Raw genomic sequence first — 15,927 nt, forward strand, 5'->3', positions numbered from 1 at the left:
TACCAGCCAAACAAACACTTGAAGTCACATGACGTTACTTCCTAACCATTAATAGTTACTCGGTTCACTTTTTTTAGGCTGTCAGATGGAGTGAGTTTGGAGCAAACATCATTGTTTTAGTCGGGTTGTCTCCTTCCCTACAATTCCATTTTGCAATTGCAACTTTTCATTCACCATTCTTCTTTGGTTTTGGTCTTGTTATTTGCAGGAGCCAGAAAAGCTAAAGGGAAAGCAGCCACTTCCAGAAAAACACGAAAATGAAATGCTACAAGTAAAGCAGAAAAGCAAAAAATCAGTTAACAAGAAAGAAGTCCCCACTGATGTGAAATCCAAGTAAGCAAATAATTCCAAGCCCAAATTTCAAGCCTTCTGATCTAAATGTTGCATTGAAGTGGCCGGCAGCAGGCGAACTTTAAATTGTCCGTCACCTCTAGGAAATGTGCCCCCCATCTGTGTTCTTCTAGGTTGGCACGGCTGGAGTGGAATGGTGCCACTTGGGTGCTGTAAAAAGTGATGATTTTTAAATATTTATTTAATGAGATTAAAGAGGCAGTTAATTATGCAGGATTGTAGGAGGCACTTTTTTTTTCTTTTTTTGGTAGTTGAGAGATCCAAACCAGGCACTTTTCCATCTGCTTTGTTTGGACACTCTGAATTAAAGCGAAGGAAATCAGATTTGGAAGGCCAAAGACTGCTGTTGATCTGCCAGATGCTGGATATACTCAAGATGTTCTCTCGCTGGCCAGATTGCTATAAAGAGTAACTCTGTCGTCCGTATTTATCCTTTTATTTTAGTTCCTGTGAGATACCCTGCCCTCCATCGCTGGAAAATAAACAGCACAAAAGCTTTTCAACCAAGCTGGCCGCCCGGCATATTTTAGCAAATGGGTTCAAGCCAAGAAACTTTCAGAAAGCGAAAGGTACGTTTTAGCGGGTCTGGTATTGGCTGAGCCAGAGTTCTCGAGCTTTCCCCCCCCCTCAGCCCTTCCTTTATGGCAAGGTGGCCAAACTGTGGCTCTGCAGATGTCCCTGGACTCCAATTATCACTCTTGTTTGTTTTCTGTAGGTATCGGTACAAAGCTGATGGACAGCAGGCCGTCACCACTGGCCAAACTGTTCTCCAGCAGCTGCGGTCAGGAGTTGGGGAATACCAGCAGTTCAGAAGGGGAAAAGGACTCTCCTCCCCCAGAGTGGGATTCAGTGCCCATTCACCAAGCAGGCAATCGTAAGTATTTATTGTGAGCCCCCATGAAGGCAAAACTAATTGAGAGTCCAGTGGCACTCTTAAGACCAACAAAGTTTTACTCAAGGTATGAGCTTTTGTGTGCATGCACACTTCCTCAGATACAATGTCATGGGATGAAAGTAATCAGTTCAGGTAGAGTGAGAGAGTACATTAACATACAGCGTAATGAAGATGCTTAACAGATTCCAGAGATAAATAGAAAAAAAACCCAGCAATTTGGAATTGTTTAGGAAGGGAAGAGGCAGTATCTGTAGATGAGAGCTACTGGGCTGGGGATCCCTCCTCAAGTGACCTTTCTATTAGATTCCACTTTTCATTGTGGAGCAGGCCAAGTAGAATGGAAGAAGCTAGATGCTTGAGTAAGATTCCGCTGCTCAAGAACTTAAAAAAAATACTATCAGTTCAACTGGCTCAATAGCCTGAATTCACAAGGGGCTGTTATCTAAACATGAGTTAGCATTGTAGCCATTTTTTTGTTCTTGAAGCTCCCTTTTGGACTGAAGCACAGTGGGTTATAAAAAATTATTTGAAAATTTTGCTTTTTGTTTTTATTCCATGTTGGTTGAGCCTTTCCCAGCCACATACAGACACTTCCTAGTTCAGCAGTCAGAGAACCGAAATGTGTGCAGGTCCCATGGTATCTCGTTTGGAATATGTTGGGCTGCTCAGTTCTCTGTTCTCATAGAGGGGGCCAGAATTGATATTGGATTAGACCTTTTTCAGGAAACATAATATAACTCTGTAGAACTAGTCTTGTGCATCGAAGCCATCAGAGATTAAAAACAGTTGTCACTCTTGTTTTAATTGTCCAGCCAGTGACAGCCTTTATAAGCTGTCCCTGCAGACCCTCAGTGCAGATGCTTTCTTGAAACAACGACAGACCTCACCCACGCCCGCCTCTCCATCTCCACCTCCTGCGTCTTTGGCCTTTGTACCACGGAGCACTTACAGCAGTATTGTGAACAACTGCAGGTAGGTTCAGGCAGATGTTGCCTATACAGGGGGAGAGATTCCTCAAACAAAAAACGTGTCACTATTTCTGCCATTATAAAATGTTTTTTTGTGTTTTAGACTCTTCTTCATATTCATGTTTTTTGCCCTCCCTTCCTCACTTTCCAGCAGAGCACTAGAAGAGAGCAAGAGTCCATTAGCACCTTAAAGACTGACCAAATTTCTGAACAGAATATCACCTTTCATGCTCACAAAGGGAGCTGCGACTCACAAAAGCTCATCCCCTGCCACAAATTATGTCTGTCTTTAAGGTGCTACTGAACTCCTGCCCTTTTGATTTCCCCACTTCTCCACATTCAGCCCCCTGAATGAGTTTGGGCTAATCACAGTCCTGATAGTGCTGTTCTCACAGAGCAGTCCTGTCAGAGCTCTCTCAGCCTTACCTATCCATAGGGTGTCTGTTTGGAAGGGAAGTTGATTTTAAGCTGCTTTGAGACTCCTTTGGGCAGTCAATAGTGGGATATAGAAACCGGCTCTTTTTTCTTCAGAGCGCCATATGAGGAATCTTTTGGGGTGGGCGCTCAAGGCCAAAGGGGGTCGCTGTTTACTTAAACCGCTCTCTAGCTTTCGCAGGCAGAAACCTGTGTTTAGTCAGTGCCATCTGCTACAGCCAGCACTGGAACCCCGGGATCTCAGTGCTGAGCTTCATGCGGTTTTACAAAATACCCACTGCAGAGAACTTGCAGGATTTAGCTTTTTAAAAACAGACAACCTCTCCCCCCCCCCTCAAAAAAATAAACCTGTTTCAGCTCAAATGCTCTGCTGTAACAAAAGAAAATACACAATTTCAGTAGAACTTAGATTTATTTATGTGTTTGTTTGCTTGCTTGGCTTGAATACCACCCCTCCCAGCCAGCAAGCTCCGGGCAGTTCACAACAAATGAAACTACAATTTAAAACCAAAACAAACTAACCCTGCCACACAATGACTGTAAACGCTATCTCTCACCATAGGATGGGGGGGGGCAATTTGCACGACTGGCCAAAGGTTGATAACTGAACTTGGGTCTCAGGATCAATCTCATATTCCACAGTTATTCCAGGGCAAGGGTGAGATTCACCTTGATAATGCTTTGGGATTCAAAAGTGAGAAGGCAGAATTTATTCTTTGTAGTTCAGACATCGGGCGCTAGCCATCTCAGGACAATTCATGGCTGACTTCCCCAAAAGGACTGACCCCTGACTGGGGAAAGGGCCATCCCATCCAAGTTCTTTCCCCTGTTTTTTTGCTGGAAGAGAAATACTAGGTTCACTGCATACACTTCTCAGGTGTACCTGGGATCAAACCAAGTCTTGGAAACGGTTGGTTTCCAATTTATCAAAGGAAAGAAAAATAATTTCTAGGGAAGTCTTCCTATCACAGGCCTCAAAACAGAACAAGACTTGTGACTGGCACTACAATGAGTATGCACTGGAACTGGGTGGCTTGAGTGTGTGTGTGTGTGTGTGTGTGTGTGCGCGCGCGCTGAGCAGGGCCTACGCATCTGGCCAACATCTGCAACAGAACTGACTGCCACAAAAGGAGATGTCCACTGCAGTCAGAGATAGCCGAACCTTAATATTCGATTTAAGAAATGTGTGTGTGACCTTTAAAAAACTCTATCCCTTTGTTTGTGTTTTAGTGAACCAAAAAGCAAGTTGCTCAGTGGTGCCAGACATAAGGTGGCCAAGGCAGCCTCGCTGCCTGGCAGGAATGGAAACCCTACCTTTGCTGCTGTGGCTGCTGGTTATGACAAGAGTCCAGGTAACCCACACAGAAAAGCCATTTCTGTCATGGAGAGTCATTGCAACACCAATCCTTGTTTTGCTCAGTTTAAGTTTATTGTTGCAGGTGGGAGCGGCCTAACAAAGCCTTCTCCACTTAAATCTGAGGCTCCGGGCAGCATGACCATGTCGCATACAGCTGTTGACAGTGATGGCTCAGACAGGTAACTTGTCCTTTTAAAACAAAAAGCACTAATGAGCAACGTATGAGTAAAGAATAAGGCAGCAGTCAGCACCCTGCCCCATGTGTTTAAGGATTCCTGTTTCATCTGTTGCCTGTTCAAAAAACAGAACGAAACTAGTGTAAAGATTTTTAACTTGGGAGGTTGGCTGCTTATTGTATGCTTGCCGCTTGGCAGAACAACGAACACTATTTATTCTGTTCACATGGCAATAAAAGGGAGAGCCGAGGTTTTGCTTTGTTGTAAACTGATTCACTTTACTAAGGCCGAATACGTCAGCTCTAAACTTGTCTGCCCTTTCTCACGTGTCAGTTCCACTGGCCCAGGCGTAATTTATTTCAGCCAAAAATGGTATGGCTTTAAAACTGTTTGCATTTCCAAATGTCTTATCGGATTTGTTTGGTTGGACATGGGTGGCGATCACACTGAAGTAACTTAGCTAACAAAATTTTTTCTCTCCCTTCCTGCTTAGTTCTGGTTTGTGGAGTCCTATAAGTAATCCCAGTAGTCCAGATTTCACACCCCTCAACTCATTCTCAGCATTTGGGAATTCTTTTAATTTAACTGGAGGTAAGTAATATGCTGTAGAGTAAAAACAGACTTATTCTCCATGTGTTCATTCTCTCTGCCCCCACCTTGTTGCTTCCTCCTGGGCAGATGTCATGCCTTCCTTTTTATAGGATTTCCTAGCCTGTCTCCAATCCCCTTCCACCTGGGAGACTATAAAAGGAAAGCCTTTCTTGCCTCTTCCCTCTGCCCCTGGTCTGTAGAGTCAGCTTAGCATAGTGGTTAAGAGTGGTGGCCTTTAATCCAACTGGGTTTGATTCCCCAGTCCTCTGGATGCAGCCAGCTGGGTGACCTTGGTCCAATGACAGTTCTCTCTGAGCTTTTTCAGCCTCACCTACCTCACAGGCTGTCTGTTATGGGGAGAGGAAGGGTAAGTGATTGTAAACTGCTTTGAGACTCCTTTGGGTAGTAAAAAGTGGGGTACAAAATACAGCTCTTCTCCTCTTAATCTTCCTCTTCCTCCCCTTTGCAGTTCAGGGCTGCCTCTTAGCCTCTCCCATTCTGGCCCTCCCTAAGTCCAAGCTCAGCCTTGCCTTCTGACCATGTCCCTCCTTGCTGCTGGCCGGCCTCCTGCCTTCCTTTGGCTGTGTCAGAGTGACCTGCCTGGGTCCCAGCCCCATCCCTCTCCTGGCCTTCCTTGCATGGCTGAGGATGGGCCCCAGATGGCCTCAGCTTAGGCAGCCGGAGCAGGACTGAGTCAGAAATAGGCATCAGATTGCAAAACTTTATATTCCAGCCATTCTATCTTGAGGTTTCCAAACTTTGAGTTTTTAAATTTGTCTCACCCTTATTTAAAGGGTTTGGAGTCAGTCACAGGGTTTAAGCTTTAATCAGTAGATTAATCAACTAAAACTTTGGAGTGAGGCTGAAAGTCAGGGGAAACGGTAAACTGCTTCATTCCAGCGGTGAAGTGACAGCGTTCAGTTTATGTATTTTACACTGCTTTTACCATTTCAGTGATTTGCATGCTGTTCTTAATTGTTAGCTTTTCATTTACTATTATGTATCTGTACATTGCTCTTATTTTTTTTTATTTGTAAATTCTCCTTGATGTCCATATGTATCTGTTTTATTTATGATTTTTTAAAGGGTAGACGATGTCTTTAATCACGGAACACCACCAGTCCTCCCCATGCTGGCTGGGGTGATAGTAACCTTGACCAGGGCCAATAAATGACATGGTGGAGGGGAGATTCTGAGCCCTGAGGCCAAGCACAGGGCTTTTTGTCTCCTGCATCCCTCCGGCCCAAAGGAGTGTTTGGAGAGAAGCTGGTTCAGATCACTCGTTGGTTATTGAGAGAAGCCAAATATGGGAATTTCAGCTAGCAGAGTTTGTCTCAGTTTTGGCAGACAACAGCAAAAGGGAGGGAACTCAGCTGTCTGCAGCAGTCAAGCAGGTTCATGAGGGAAGAGCTTGGAAGCAAATGGCCAATGGAGAAAAATAAGGGCTTAGATTGGAGATCTGCAGCAGTAGATGCAGCAGTCAAGCTGAGTAAGTCTGTGAGCAGGGAAGGATGAAGGACTCTGGGCCTGCCTTGCACCTTCGAAGCCCGTCTCATGCTGGAAAGAACTAGCCATCTAATCGTGCTGAACAGGCATCTCTTGCAGCCGCACATATAAACTGCATTTATATATGAAATAGACAGGAACCTTTTCTCCTTTGTGTATATAGACATCCCCCCTCCCCCCCCCCCCGGATACAGAACTAAAAGCAGGACTTGGATGGCTAGGATGGAAGCTCCCAAACTTTGCTCTGGCTTTGTGCCCTGACACAATATGACATTCATTCCTCCGCTGCCGTTGCGCTTGTGATTTAGAGTGGGCCAAAGCCTTCTGCCAAAAATTGCAGCGAGGTCTATTTTAGTAACAAAAAGCTTGCCTTCAGACCTGCCCATCCAGCTAAAATGCATGTCTACAAGCAGGTAGGGTTGGAGAAGAGTAATCCTATGCTTTGGTGTTCGTATTTTAATGGAGGCATTTTATGGGGAAAGAAAAAAGCTTATCCCAGCTTATATACATAAGATTTATTTTTTTTACAGCCGTCACTCAAGTGTCCTCTTTGTAATTGGCAGTCGCTGCCTCCTGCAACAGGGTCAGTGATGGCAGCAATAAAATGAGAGGAACTTGCTGATTGCAGAACGCGTTGCCTTCAAAGATGAATGCTTCTATTTAAATTGTTATGGGAAATTAAATCTCTTGGCAAACAACTGTAGATGAGACAAGACTGGCTTCAAATAAGAGTCCAGATAACATTTATTTAGCAACTGCTAAACATTTCAGAGTCAGTCCTAACCATTAAGTCTTGTGACACCTTAACTTGGTAATTAAAAACAAACTTAACAACGTTAGTTTTTAAGGTGCTGCAAGACTCTTGGTTTTAGTTTCCCAGAGACTAGCAGAGCTTGCCCCATAGAATTCATTACCTCTTTGAGTTCATTAGATTTGGTCCTACATTGAGGTGAGACCCTTATGGGGCAGCTAAGATTGGAAGCAAGCTCTCAAATTAGAAGCATTGTTCTTCCCCCCCCCCCCCAAGACATTACAGTTCTTTATAAAGGCAAAAGCACACCATACATCAGGGGTAGTCAACCTGTGGTACTCCAGATGTCCATGGACTGCAATTCCCATGAGCCTCTGCCGGCGTTTGCTGGCAGGGGCTCATGGGAATTGTAGTCCATGGACATCTGGAGGACCACAGGTTGACTACCCCTGCCCTACATGGTTCAATGGGACTCCTGCACATTGGGGCCCTTTTTAACTTGGCTGTAGTAAAGGTATCATCTCACCTTGGATGGGAGATCTGTTCTGCCCATGGAGTCTTCCATTTCCAAATGATATGTCTATATAATGCTGTTCATTTTATAGGAAATCTTGCTTCATGATACTGCATTGTAAATGTTTCTTGCTCCCATTCCTTTCCCCTCCAATGCAGAAGTTTTCAGCAAACTTGGACTGTCACAGTCAGTTTATGGTCAAGATGTTCAGCGAAACTGGAGTGAGTTTAGTCCTGTTCCTTCATCCATCTGGGACTCTTCAGCTACAGACAGGACACCTTCCTGGCCCTCAAGTTCTGGATCCCCAACTCACACCACTTCAGTAAGTATAGTGCATGTCCCCAGCCTCTTCATACCTTGCTCATGGGACTGAAGAAGCATAGAGATGTCCTCTGAATCGCTGGTCTAAATATGGCTGCAGTTGAAGGCTGGGGCAAGGGGAGACTGTACAGATTACTTTGGATCTTCCAGTATTTAAAAGGCTGCCATATAGAGTAGGGGTAGTCAACCTGTGGTCCTCCAGATGTCCATGGACTACAATTCCTGCTGGCAGGGGCTCATGGGAATTGTAGTCCATGAACATCTGGAGGACCACAGGTTGACTACCCCTGATATAGAGGATGGAGCAGAGATGTTCTCTTTTGCCTCAGAACGAATGGGATGAAATTAATTTTAAAAAATTACATCTAAACATCAGGAAGAAGTTCCTGACAGAGCAGTTTCTCAGTGGAACAGGCTTCCTCGGGAGGTGGTGGGTTCTCCATCTTTGGAAATTGTTAAACAGAGGCTGGATAGCCATCTGACAGAGAGGCTGATTCAGTGAAGTCTTAAGGGGGTGGCAGGTTACAGTGGATGAGCGATAGGGTTGTGAGTGTCCTGCATAGTGCAGGGGGTTGAACTAGATGACCCATGAGGTCCCTTCCAACTCTATTATTCTATTATTCTATGGATTGTGGTTAAATTTTAAGTAAATTCTGCATGCAAAGTTTTCTGGTATTCTCATTTGAAGTTGGATAGAAACGCATGGATTTGCTCAGTGCTTTTTTTTTGTCCATAGCTAAGGTTGGTGCCATAAACCCCAGGTTTTCTAGCTGTACACTCTAGTCCCCTCTGATACTGTGCTGATTCTACATGACTTTTATTTATTACAGCAAGGCTCACTTCTCACTCTAACCCAGGCTTTCTCAACCAGGATTTCGTGAAGCCCTGGGGTTTCTTGATGGCCCTGGAAGGGTTCCCTGAATGGGTGGGAGTTGATTAATTTTTAATATATTTTTTAAATGCTATGTCAACCCACCTACCTCCTCCTGAAATGGCCAATGATGGGCCTAGAGGGAGTGGGAAGGGAAAGGAAGGGGCCCCAGGTGGGTGTGTATGCAGCTCTGCTTTCCAACCATATTTGGTACCATCACATCACTTCTGGGGTTTTTTGAAGAATGTTTCAGGGGTTTCTCAGTTGAGAAAGACTGCCCAACCCTCTCAGTTAAGCTGCTATTGGTATATCTGTATATACTTGATCAAGACTATTAATTGTAAGACATTTTGGAGGACATTAATTCACAGGGTCACCATAAGTTGGACATGACTTGGTGGCCCAGAATGCATGTCAAGGTACATTGGTCTATCTACTCTGGTGAGCAGCAGCTCTCCTAGGTCTCCAGAAGGTCATCCACGTCCCCTGTTAACTGACCATTTTAACTAGCCATGGTGGGGACTGAACCCGGGACCTCCTGTGTGCAAAGAAGTAGTTCTGCTACCTAGCCATGGCTTAACTCCTCATTGTGATCTATGTGTCAGTAATGAAAATTAAATTGCAGCCCAAGCTTGCACCCAAGACATCTTTACTGTCTTATCCTCCCATAGTTCAAAACAAACACCGTCTTCCCACCATTTGTTCATAATGTCACCAGTTAAGGTACCTGATGGGAGACCTCTAAGGAATACCAGGGTCATAATGTGGAGGCAAGGCAATGGCAAACCACCTCTGAATGTCTCTTGCCTAGAAAACCCTACAGGGTTGCCATAACTCACCTGTGACTTGATGGCACTCCCACCACCACCCATCCAAGCAGCCATTTTTATTTGTTTTGTAAGCAACAATAATACAAGTTAATATCCAGTACTTAGAAGGGTTAGGTTATCTGTGTCTTCTTTCAGTGACTTAGAGCAGCTGTCCCCAACCCCCGGTCCAGGGACCAGTACCGGTCCGTGGATCAGTCGGCTTCTCCTCGTCCTCCTTCCTGACTGCTGCCTCGGGGGCTGCCCTGTCACTCTGCCGCCGGCTCACCTTTGGTGCTCTCCAGCGGCCACCATGGCTGGGGCTCCCCCTTGGCGTGGCACTGTGCAGCTGCTGCTGGCAGCGCCCCCCAGCAGGCAACAGGAAGTCAGGGGTGCCGGCGGGAAAGTAAGTGGAGCAGGGGCTCAGGCAGCGGCGACATCCCTCGGGAAAAGTCTACCCCCCCCCCCCGGGCCTCAGTAAAATTGTCAAGCCTTGACCAGTCCCTGGTGATAAAAAGGTTGGGGACCTCTGAACAGTTGTTCATGGCAAAACCAAGATGCAGGATTTAAGACAGACAGTCATGTGTGTGTTCTCGTACATGTATATTAACCCCCCTCCCCTTTTGTCTCTTTTTACAACACAGTCTATCCTTGGCAACCCAAGTGGCCTGTGGTCTTCTAGCACCACTCCCTTCAGCAGTTCCATTTGGTCCAGTAACCTGAACAGCACCCTTCCTTTCAACACTCCCAGTAACACCTTGCCTAATATCGACCTTGGGAGTGAAAACCCTCCTCCTCCACCTGCTGCTGCCCCAGCAGCTAGCAATCCTGAAGACTTGGGACAGGCTTATAACCCTTGGCGAATATGGAGCCCTGCCATTGGAAGAAGAAGCTCAGGACCTTGGTCTAATATGCATTTCCCACATGAAAATGGAAATTAAGCGAAGCAAAAGGACTCTTGTCCAGATCTGATCATGGTAAATTTTGTAATATGCCCAATCCAGGAATAAAATTCACAAGCAGTTTGCTACCATTCCTCCCCTTTGCTCCATCCCCTCCCCCAGACATCGTTACAAGCTAATAATACATTCATCTCATGCTCCTCTAAAAGTTTATCTGCAATTATGGTAGTGTGAGATTGCTGATCTGCTTGGAAAAATTTGGATGGAGTCAACAATCATTCATCCGAGGCCACGGAGTCTTGGTTCTTTACCATCTGCTCTTTAATTTTTTTTTTTAAACCTGGCCAAGACCCATAATGCAGTGATTTTAACTACCATGCTTAGTTTTTAATTTTTGTTTCCAGTATTATGCTCCAAAACATAATTTTAAAGAGCACTTTGTGCTAAAAATGCAGAGTATTTTTTTAAAAATAAGGCTGTCTTTATTGAAGGCTCTACGAATGTAAAAATCTAGGAGCAAAAATGGCTGAATGTAAGAGCATTTTGTTCAAAAGAGCATTTTATGTGCTGTTTGTACATTTGTAAACCCGAATGCATTTTTAAGTTTAAAAGAAATGTGCATAGCCAAGACTTGTGAATAAAACAAGATTCCTTGTGCTTTTCTTACCGATACAACTTTGAGTTGTACTTGAAAAAATAAATGATGCTTTTTTTCAATCCTGTTGTTTTCCCATGATTTCTTGTGGTGTGTCTGCAGCTCAAACAGTTGACAGGTTATTTTTATAGGCTTTGATGTAGTTATTATTTGTAAACAGCAGCCTTCTTTCTAGTCATAAAGTTTTTTGTACATGGGAAAGTTGTCCCTACTGGGCAAATTTGCCTCAAATGCAGGTGGACTATAGTGAACCTGATGAAAGCACACTGCATAGGAAAACACTGTATAAAAATAGCCATGCCTCGTATGTTTTCTAAATGCCAGGTACAGTGAGTCTGCTGCCCAGAGACCAGCCACAGCTGCCGCCGTCCATCTATTCTACTGCTGAGTCACCATAGCAAACAGACCCTGCCTGTAGCAGTCAAATCCGGTGTCCTTTTGCAGTGATAGGTTCTAATGTGAAATAGAGGCTATATGCTAAGCCTTAATTAAATGCTTCAACAGAGTACCACAACTGGGAATGACAATAATGCTTCAATAGAATCAAGAATCCAGTAGATTCTATTGTGCTACTCCAGACCAACACAGCTACCCATTTGAATCTATAGTAATGGTCCAAAACACTGAAAGACGGATCATCTGATTAAAGAGACTGTTTTGCAATGAACTTTCACATTTGAAGGAAGAATCTGGTGGGATTCCACAGTGATCAATATATGTGCATCAGTGATAACCGGTCATGGTACTACCACTAATGTAGTGCCCACTAGCTCCTTCCCCAAAGCATCCCCTCATCTAAGCAAGGAGCCTTTCCTGTATTTCCTCTCTCACTGGAGCAGGAGGTGCTTCAGAAAACATCACCCTTGTGTCTGTGCATCAACAGCTCCCAGCATGCTTTGGTTGGGCCTCCAAACTTGTGTGGATAGAACATATCGAGATTAGGCACAGCCCCCACTAAGGCCCTTTTATAATTTGTGGAGCCTACAGCCACTCCATTATAGGTCTGCCCACAGGCACAACAAGGTAGGGGACCCCTGGTTTTCATTAGGGAAGGTCATGGGGCCATGTTTAATAATTTGTTGATAAACGGAGAATTGTTACTTATAAGGAGGGTGAAGTTCTGTAGGGTGGAGTTCAATAAATGCATGATTTTGTACTTCAGGTTTAAATGTTAAGGCCTGATAGTAAATATACAACTTTTTATCATGAGCGCCAGTATAAAATAATAGATAAATACATGAATCACCGAATTACTACTTCAGACCCATTTAATGCACTATACAAGTTGTTGTGGAACAGAACAGTCTCTGTTTTATACAGTGCTAATCCATGTGCTTGCTTAAAAGTAGGGTTGGGCGCTTGGGCATCCAAAGTGGCTGTTCCCGCCAGCAGCAAAGCGCCCAACCCTACTTTAAAAACATGACTCCTGGCTAAACAGCTAACATTTTAAAATCCAGGTTTTTTAATAGCTTTTTTCACAAGTGTAGCGATCCCATCTTGCACTTTCTTCTGCTAGCACAGCAGTCCCTCAAATGATCATTTGTATATATCTTATGCTCTCTTGTGTAAATGTCCATATCCCTAAAACATCACATTTAGCACCCAGCACATAATCGGTTCTAAAATGTTGACTAGTAGTAATGCATGTTGAAGCAGCAAGCTTAAGAGCTACTGTGCTAACAAATACAATCACGAACTGGGCTAATTTGGCCTTCAGGCTCTAAGTAGGAACAAAACGGATCAGGCACACAGTGTGCCTGAGAGACCATCTTCTACCCACAGTGGTGCTGGAGGCTATTAAAACAAATGCATTCTAGCAGTATGTACAGACTTTATCAGTGCAAGAACAGGAAGTAGCTGACTACAGCCCTTGTACATAAAAGTCTGAAAGAAAGCATATTTAGATATTCAAAACATGACATTGGTGGAAATAGCAAGCAAAACACACAAGCACACCATAAAATGTATAGGTAAGGACCCTCAAAAAAGCCACCTCCTGCTAGCAGAAGACAACAATAGAGGATGGTACATGAATCCCAAAGGAGAGAATTCCAAAGTTTCAGCGCCATGATTGAGAAGGCCCTTTCTCGTATTACCCCCCTGTCTAGCCTTAGATGGCAGGGGCACCCAAAGCAGGGCCTCTGAAGATGACTGAAATGATCAGGTAGGTTCAAATTGGAGTAGGTGGTCCTTCAGGTATGCTGGACACAAACTACATAGAATGTTGAGGATCCAATGCTAACACCTTGAATTGGGCCTAAAAGCAAATTGGGAGTCTGCATAGCTGGAACAAGACTGGAGCAATTTGCTCCCTACAACCCTTGACCATAGGCCTTCTGTGCCAGCTATAGCTTCCAAACACTGTTTGGTGGTAGGCTCACATTGAGAACTCTGCAGCAATCTAAGCTAGTTTTACCAGGGGTTGAAATAGAGTCGCAAGTTCTTTCCCGCCCAGAAACAGCCATAGCTGGTTTACCACCCCAAGTTGATGAAATGAGCTATTTAACTAACAAGGCTATCTAGCAGCACCCCCAAGTTATGAACCTGCTCCTTTAGGGAGAGCACATCACGTAGACCAGGAGATCCCCCCCTTCTGTTTTGTTTGGATTGTTTCAGCTTCTTAGGCCTCAGTCATCCCAAACCTGCCTCCAGGTTCATGGTTTCCACAGCCTCCTTGGGATCTGCTAGAATCCTGAAACAGAGCTGAAGGTTATCCACATAGTGGTAGCAGCTCAGCCTATCTCTGGGTGACTTTTCCCAGCAGCTACACACAAGATGTTAAAAAGCATGAGAGGCAAGCCAGACGCCAAGGGACCAGCACCATACTCTGAAGCCTACCTTCAAGGTGAGACCCAAACCACTTCAGAATGGTGTCACCCACTCCCAACCCTGAAGGCAGTCCAGAGGTATACCATGACTGATGATATCAAAAGCCACTCAGAGGTCCAGGAGAATTAACAAGGGCATATGTTCTCCATCTCCCAGCACAAGTTATCCAGAAGAGCAATCGGGGTTGTTTCTGTCCCATAACTGGTCCTGAAACCAGACTGAAATCCTGTACATTCACAAGCATATAATAAAATTTCGGTGTACTTCTTGGGCATTTGGAGAGCCATAGGGTTCTCCCAAGGTTGACGCTAGTGCCATTAATTGCTCTTCAGCTTTCACGGAGAGGTGAGGAATGCTTACTTCTAAGAGTAGCAGCCATGGAACAGGGTTTTCTAAGAGCCTAAATCCAAGAGAACAGATCCAAGTGGGTAGCCGGGTTGGACTGAAGTAGCGCAACAAAAATAGAGTCCAATGGCACCTTTAAGACCAACAAAGATTTATTCAAGGCGTGAGCTTTTGAGTGCATGCACTCGAAAGCTCATGCCTTTAATAAATCTTTGTTGGTCTTAAAGGTGCCATTGGACTCTATTTTAAATTCAAGAGAAGTAGCCATGTGCTATTATACCGAATTTTGTCTGGCTGAGGGCAGAGATTGAACTAAAAATGAACCAACCATAAATAATTGTTGAGTTTAGGCTGTACCAGAAAGGAAAAAAAGAGCGATATCACTGGAAGATGTTTCCTAAGTATGTAAAGGAAAGACCTGCTCTAAAAGCCTTGGGGGGGGGGGAGTGGTATTTTGATCTGGGATTTTGTTTTCAACCCTGATAAAGTGATGTAAAATGAGCTGGTGGTCCGTCTGAAAGCCAGCTGCATACAAGACGTCTCAGCATTCAGCTGCAATCTTTTGCAGTTCAATCCGCATCTTGAAACCAAGTTCATCTGTAACGTCACTAGTTTGGGACGAGAGCTACGGGCATATATGCTAAAACCTAAACTAGATATAATATTGCCAGAGGTCTCCAGATAAACCTCAAATGAGTCATTTCCTCTGTGCTGTCAGTTCAGTAGGGCCTTCCTCGAACTCTGTGGGGCTGTTTCAGGAAGTCCTCAGTACAGGCTAGCTGATGCAGATTCCAGAAAAAGCAATGCCAAACTACCGAGGAAGCAACCCTTTTCCATGCAGCAGCCTTGCAGAATGCGGTTTCCTTTCTGTGCCATAAGAGACTTTCCCCCATGGTTCCAACGCTAGATCAATAGCACCACCTTATGGCAAAAAAGTAGGTAGCCACATTGGCCCACAGCAAGATTCTAAACAGAAAAGTGCATTACTTTAAGAGCACCCAAAATAATGCAAGCATGCAAGCTTTTGAACTCTTCAGAACCCTTCTCCAGGCCCATGATGCCCTTAGCTCCAACTAACCAGTAAGATTCTGACAACACCCCCTAAGCAGGCAGCATCCAACTTCTTACAGGGAAAAGTGATGCTCAGTCACCTGTGAGGAGCACCTGAGAGGTCTTTAATACCTGGCTGGTTTCTTCTGCTAATAACCAAGATTCTGGCAATGCTAACCAGATGCTTCTGCTACGCTCATCTCCTCTCACATCAGAAGTTAACCATTAATGTGTAACCAAAAAGCTGAGATTCTAATGGCTAACAAATTGACCGAACTAACCGAACTATATATTTACAATTTTGAAGGCCTCAGGGTCCTTTAGTAAGTTTTAAGCAGAGGCTAGATAGTCATCTGATGGAAATGCTGATTTTAGGCAGATTGTGAGAGGGTGGGCAGGAAGGGATGTGCCAGTCTCTTGTGGTCTTTCCTTACATACCCAGGGAATTGCTGATCGCCAATGTGGGATGGTAGATGAATTCCCTCCAGGCCAGGCTGGATTCTGGACATTTTAGGTGGGGTGGGGGATCATTTGGGCATGAAATTGGGGTCACTGTGGTTGGGCAAGTAGTTATGAGTTCCTGCATTGTGCAGGGGGTTGGACT

General features: G+C 44.6%; 1 protein-coding gene across 1 annotated transcript in view; it reads left to right on the plus strand.

The window, feature by feature from the left end:
* TMEM131 (transmembrane protein 131) overlaps positions 1 to 11,161 on the plus strand; it is an 88,240-nt gene extending 77,079 nt beyond the window's left edge. Inside the window, exons 33-41 of the mRNA XM_077343452.1 lie at positions 209 to 333; positions 796 to 920; positions 1,067 to 1,225; positions 2,059 to 2,218; positions 3,880 to 4,001; positions 4,089 to 4,185; positions 4,676 to 4,773; positions 7,703 to 7,866; positions 10,187 to 11,161. Coding sequence (XP_077199567.1) covers positions 209 to 333; positions 796 to 920; positions 1,067 to 1,225; positions 2,059 to 2,218; positions 3,880 to 4,001; positions 4,089 to 4,185; positions 4,676 to 4,773; positions 7,703 to 7,866; positions 10,187 to 10,483 — 1,347 coding nt within the window. The 3' untranslated portion in view covers positions 10,484 to 11,161. The remainder of the gene's footprint in view (positions 1 to 208; positions 334 to 795; positions 921 to 1,066; positions 1,226 to 2,058; positions 2,219 to 3,879; positions 4,002 to 4,088; positions 4,186 to 4,675; positions 4,774 to 7,702; positions 7,867 to 10,186) is intronic.
* The last annotated feature ends 4,766 nt before the right edge of the window (positions 11,162 to 15,927 follow it).

Source organism: Paroedura picta, chromosome 6 (genome assembly GCF_049243985.1).
Source record: "Paroedura picta isolate Pp20150507F chromosome 6, Ppicta_v3.0, whole genome shotgun sequence".
Classification (NCBI taxonomy): domain Eukaryota; kingdom Metazoa; phylum Chordata; class Lepidosauria; order Squamata; family Gekkonidae; genus Paroedura; species Paroedura picta.